This window comes from Priapulus caudatus, unplaced genomic scaffold (genome assembly GCF_000485595.1).
Source record: "Priapulus caudatus unplaced genomic scaffold, Priapulus_caudatus-5.0.1 Scaffold1414, whole genome shotgun sequence".
Taxonomy (NCBI): Eukaryota; Metazoa; Priapulida; class Priapulimorpha; order Priapulimorphida; family Priapulidae; genus Priapulus; species Priapulus caudatus.
In genome coordinates, this window is record NW_014578475.1 from 14,271 (window position 1) to 20,353 (window position 6,083).

General features: G+C 43.2%; 1 protein-coding gene and 1 long non-coding RNA gene across 2 annotated transcripts in view; one reads left to right on the forward strand and one right to left on the reverse strand.

The window, feature by feature from the left end:
- Window positions 1-528: 528 nt before the first annotated feature.
- LOC106816555 lies at window positions 529-2,997 on the forward strand. Its single transcript, XR_001394905.1, has 3 exons — window positions 529-717; window positions 1,034-1,085; window positions 1,489-2,997. It is a non-coding gene; the product is annotated as an uncharacterized LOC106816555 (long non-coding RNA).
- A 645-nt stretch (window positions 2,998-3,642) lies between these two features.
- Window positions 3,643-6,083, reverse strand: part of LOC106816554 (HD domain-containing protein 2-like) — a 9,635-nt gene continuing 7,194 nt past the window's right edge. The window contains exons 3-5 of the mRNA XM_014821179.1: window positions 5,174-5,242; window positions 4,726-4,864; window positions 3,643-4,294 (exon numbers count right to left, since the gene is read on the reverse strand). Of these exons, the coding sequence (XP_014676665.1) occupies window positions 4,206-4,294; window positions 4,726-4,864; window positions 5,174-5,242 (297 nt within the window). The 3' untranslated portion in view covers window positions 3,643-4,205. The remainder of the gene's footprint in view (window positions 4,295-4,725; window positions 4,865-5,173; window positions 5,243-6,083) is intronic.

The following is a 6,083-nucleotide window of genomic DNA, read 5'->3' on the forward strand; positions in this document are numbered from 1 at the left end:
ATGCCTTTAAAATAAAGAGCGAGACTACTAGTCGCAATGGCTTGAAATGGAAAATAATTAACGTCACATTAATCTCTTTAATAATGATAGCATACGCAAGTTGATCAAGTCGATGTTACACTAGTAAAATGTAAATCGGCACATAGGTGGCGATATGTGTCCTACCTACATGACATATACAGCTGTGTCTAGCCTTTATCCCACAGTCCAAATTAACCCACAAGTCTCAATAATAATCACTAGGTTCCCAGTCGTTCCAAATTTCCACGAAGCTTTGTGTAACATCTGCGTTCGCGCATGTCTAATATCTGCTAAATAAAATAATATTGTGTTGAGATTATATATACTTTTAAAATAGATCGAAATTTAATTTTAATTATTCAAAGAGGACATGCCCACAAGTACTACGACGTGAATACTCTCTCTCTCTCTCTCTCTCTCTCTCTCTCTCTCTCTCTCTCTCTCTCTCTCTCTCTTTCTCTCTCTTTCTCTCTCTCTCTGATGACGTTGTCTCTCTCCCGCAGACACATTCGTCCGAAGCTGACGCTGTTTTGCTGTGAGAAGGGCGCGCACGTCTACCATGCCATCTACATGGAGCTGCTCACGCAGGAGGAGCTGCGATGCAAGTGCGCGCAACTGTTCAACGTTGCAGCCAGCGCCATCGAAAACCTGCTGCTGAAGGGACCCTCTGCCATTAAGGTCATCATCACTGAAGAGGTGAATGCCGGCGCCCCCTGGAGGGCATGGAACCTATCATTGTTATTCTAATTATCGTCGACATTGTTATTATCATTGTCATTGTCATTGTCATTGATATTATCATTGATATTGTTATTGTTATTGCAATTTATATTATCAATGATATTGTTATTGCCGTTGTTATTGTTATTGCCATTGTTATTGTCATTGATATTGTCACTGTCACTGTCATGGCGGTCTCGGGTAGATGCGACAGTATTTTTTGTAGTGTGCTTGTTAATAAATACTCACGAGAGTCGAACTGTGATGCTAAAGGCCATTCTGTTCCTTGCAGGTAATTCGAAACTTCAAGGACAGAAGTCGATACGTTCTGGAGTTGCAGAAAGGTGAGGAAATCTAAACTATTCGATGACTTTTCCTTGATGACTTATCGGAAACGGTCGTGACATTGACGTGATGCGATGAAAGTTTGTGAAAGTAGTGTGTGAGTGTGCGTGTGAGTGCGTGCGTGCATGTGTATAATATATGTGTGTGTGTGTGCGCATGCTTACATGTGTGTGCATGCTTACATGTGTGCGCGCGTGCGTGTGCGTGCGTGCGCGTGTCTGTGTTGGTGTCGCATGAGTGATCATTCTGGACGTGACAAATTAAAAATACTTTCACCGTGAAATGAACCCTAGGATGCTCCATGCATGTCTTGCCACATATCTATATAGGTTGTGATATCATTTTAATCTATCGTGCGTACACACAAACAGCACTTAATCCCATGTTTGTTTGCATTCGCAGTGCCCACCAATCAGTTCGATATCATTCTGGGTTTGCCGGAATGATAGGCAGGGAGCGATGCTCTCATACGTGCTGACGGAACATGGTCCACAATGCCACGTCGAGTCGCATCAAGCGTCGTTCTCGCGCGGCTACATCCGACATGTATGTGTCAGCGCATGTAAGCCAGCGGCGGACATATCTGTTACACGTCTAGGGGAGTGCGGGGAAGGAGAGGTGGGGGGGCGCCGCGGTAGCGTTGCGTAGAGGTTGCGACATTTCCAGTGCCGGCTACCCGCCACTCGTCCGTGTCTCGCAGCGGTGGTGGCAGCACCGGTCGCACGCACAAGTCGTGGCGACGGCGAGACGCCTCGTCGTTATTCGTTGTCGGTCGTCGAGCTGTTGCCGTTCTGTGATGGCGACGTTTACAGTGAGTGTTGTGAACATGCACATACCTGCCTAACGCGCGCGCGCGCGCGATCGCAGGATGCTTGCTTGCTACGTGTCAGCAACACTGCCGAGGATGTGGGGGGGGGAAGCGCGGTGGCCCGGCCATTTAATGTTTTAACACGCAAGTCGGTGTCGTCTGTGTGTGTTTTGGTCTTTTTTGGACATTTTTACGTTTCGCGGACCGGGATCGGAGTAACACTACTCGTGGGTGTGGCCTATAGGAATTAGGATACGGGTCGATGGTAGGTCAATGCGCGTTCAAGACGTTAACGCGTTTTTGTTTTTTCGAGAGTGGTGAAACTGTACAATCTCCTACAGTGGCACCGAACTGTCTATACAGAGGGAACAGTATGCGTTCAAAATGTTAGCATTTGTGTAGTACGTATCTCACAGTTTGTAGTGGTAATTTGTCTGTAGAGGGCGCTATCAGTAGAACAGGCTAGTAGTATTGTAGATTGATAGGGGGTTTTGTCGATATTTATAAAGCGTTTTATTACATGTTCGTCAAGGAGGGAAAATAATTTTACGTGGACCATTGTTTAGTCGAAAGGTTTATCAGTACACCGAACCCACAGGTGCTCTCCGGCAAGGGGTGTGGTCCATTATGTTGTGTTGTCTTTGTTTACATTGTGATATATATATATAAATATAAGTCTCACACGCTCACGTTTGCCTGCATGTTGTGTAGCAGGAAAAACAAAGGAAGTGAAAGAGGTCACAAGTGAGCGAGAGAGAGAGAGGAGTGTGTGGGAAATGGGGAGAGAGAGGGGGGGAGAGATCAGGGAAAGAGAGTGGGAGAGAAAGAGAGAGAGAATATAAGTGAGAGATAGATAGTGGGAGAGAAATATAGGCAGGGCAGTTACTAGAATGGCCACTAATCAATTTCTGATGGAAATGACGTCCAACACAGATTTCTAAATATATCGAAAGTTCCATTGGTTGTTGATGTTTGAGGTTATGCTGCTATTCAACTATGTAATATATGATGTAGTTAACAAGTGATTCAGTTCAATGTTGTACATATATTTTGTGTACATATTACATGTTGGTATGTATAAAATAAATTCCTTTTACTCTTGATGCACGTTATTCACGCTTCTGCACGTCGGCTATGCGATACGCAAGGACAACCATTGAAATAACAAAAACGGGAACTGCGGTAACCAGTGTTTTGTGAAAACAATCAACAAGAACAGTAACAAAACAAGTTGATGGTATATGTACAACGTGGTATGAAACACATCCCAACAACACGGCGTCCCATAGCGAATCACGAACAGCATGTTTTTTCAAGAAGCCCCCGTAACAAACATACCCTCTGCACGAAATTTCGAACGCCACTTGAATTGCCTACACAGAAACGACCGATGGTTACGAAAGATGTTAACGTTGAAACCGTACATCCACAGACCAAAGGTAAACGTGATAAAAAGTCTCTGATACAACTGTATACCGAGAGGTTATCGTTGGTCACGATGGTAGGCTTAGAAGAGGAAGACGAGGTGGTTACTATATTCTGCATATCACCACCCATGACTCCATTGCAATACAAATAACTACGCATATTTATTATAACCTTTATAAGCTCCATACATCTCTCCCAATTATAGAAATGAATGAAGTAATAGCTCCATATAACTGACATCACACACACACACACACGCACACACACACACACACACACACGCGCGCACACATTGGGTATTATATTATAATACATATAATTATACATCTTAGCAGGAGTTAATAAAGACAAACAACTGGTTAATAACAGATAATTTGTCTTTATTAACTCCTGATCTTAGTTAAAGTCTTTTTTAAGACACGCACCGGTGATGAACAAATTAAATATATATTATCAGAATTCTCTACTGTTGCTGTTCTTGTTTGGCACAGATTAAATATTCATGGTTATGTATATGTATATATAGTAATTACGTATATGTAGTAGTATGTGTATGTATATAGTAATTATGTATATATGTAGTAGTATGTGTATGTATATAGTATGTATATGTATATTAGTAATGTATATGGTACAACACTGGGAAAAGTGCCACTGCGTAATTATTAGGCGAACAGATACCAGCGCCATCTACATGAAGACTAGAGTGACCGTGGTCACTCTGTACTAGCGATCAACTTGTAGTTCTTCTGGTTATGATGCACCCCTGAGAGCCTTGTATCATCAAGGGGAGGAGGAGGAGGATAGGATGGAAAATGAAGGGGAGGGAAAAGGAGGACCAAGAACAGGAGCAAAGATAAGGAGGAGTCAATGGTGATCTCCATCAGTGTCCTATTTTCTGCTTTATCAGCGTGGCACGCATGCGATTCAGTTCGACCACCCAGTCTTTCACCTCGGGATGTCTGAACGTACCTGTATTAATGAAGCACAGTAATTAATAGACATGCACACATGGGTACATGATACACCAAAGTGCACACGCACGAACGCACAAGGCAGTATATGAGAGTGGGTAACGCACATCAACCTGCAGTACATCTACTGAGCGACGTGTTGTGGAGTTCTGTCCTTGTTTTGGTACAATCATGGAGTACAGTGAAGTTATTCGTAAAAAAATAACTAAAATTTGTCAAACGTTGCAGTGAACAAATTAAGCGTAGGAAAGAAGATTCTCATTGTCAGAGTTCCCCTGTATCTTTCATGGTATAATTGTTGCACCGCATACTCCATATTTTCCTCGTTTTTTTCACGCCCCACATATATTTTTCTTTTTTAACTGGAAACTGGATTTTCTGCACATTTCTCCCTATAAGTAGATCACCCACTATTCTGTGCTCACGTACCGTTGGTCGACTGGTAGAACTCCTGGAATTCTCCTGCTCGATCTTCTAACCGCTCGTACTCGTACGCCTGCATTACCATGTCGAACCTATCCAGATCCTTCACGACCCGTGCCTCGGGCGTTTCCTGCGCCTCATATTCCTGCAAGATAATGCGTGACCCTTGAATCGGAGACTATATAAATGCCGACCTGAGTAATGTCAATTTGGACTAATGTCGTTGCAGTCTCTCATAAGAGCAGCACCGACGTGAGTACATGCAGATAAATGTCAAATTTAAAGACAGGAATGCGGATAACACCATCTCAAAAATGATTGTAAAACAGCCTGTTTAGCTGAACACACAGATTTCCTTTCCCTCTAATTCAAATCATGTTTAATAATGAAATAGAGCAACAAGAGACAGCTCAACTAATATAGTTTGACTGGTGATATATATATATACACATACCTCCCATAACGTGTACATTTCATTTCCTAATTCTTTGCTTAGTAAACTACACATAAGCTTCATGGCTTGCTGCAATGTGTAAGAAAAGAAAAACAAGTATTAGTCATACAAACAATCACCGACCTCATGTAAAATCCCCTTTCAATGCATAAATAACCAACGGAAGACAAAATTCGATAGCATGCAGCCACGTGGGTCAAATGTAGGGCAGAGTTGGCATAGAAGCTCTGTTGTGCTGCTGCTCTGTGTTGTATGCGGCTTCAGCGGTTCATAGGTGGCACAAGCTGCATAGGTTGCAAACATAAAGGTTGTATTACGGCAGCGCCAATTACTTCATACAGGACAGAGCTCACATTCAATATCCTCCTCTCTCACTCTCTCTCCCTCCTTCCCTTCCTCCCTCCCTTCCCCTCTCTCTCTCTCTCTCTCTCTGTGTCTTTCTTTTGCTTTGTTTCCCCCATTCCTCCTTCCCTTCCTCCCTCCCCTTCTCTCTCTCGCTCGCTCCGGTTCCCCCATCGCTTCTCCTTTCTCTCTCTCTCTCTCTATCTCTCTCTCACGCTTTCCCACTATCTCACTCTCTACATTTCTTTCTTACTCACACTATATCACTCTCACTTTCTCGCCATTTCTCACATAACCCACTTGCTGCCTCCTCTGTAATCCATTATCAATTGTACTACAATACCCACGGTGGACGGAAATAGATATACCTCTGTGTCGGTGCTCTAGCCCCCCCCCCCTCCCCCCGGATATAGTTTCTGCGATCATAAATATAGATGTAGGCCTATTCTCAGCAGAACACGTTAACAGGGTATGCACTCTCTCGTTGCTATGCTCGCCTGTGAAGACCTTTTTACACATATATATCATTAGCTCTTGATAGGTATATGATATATATCAGAAGTAGATA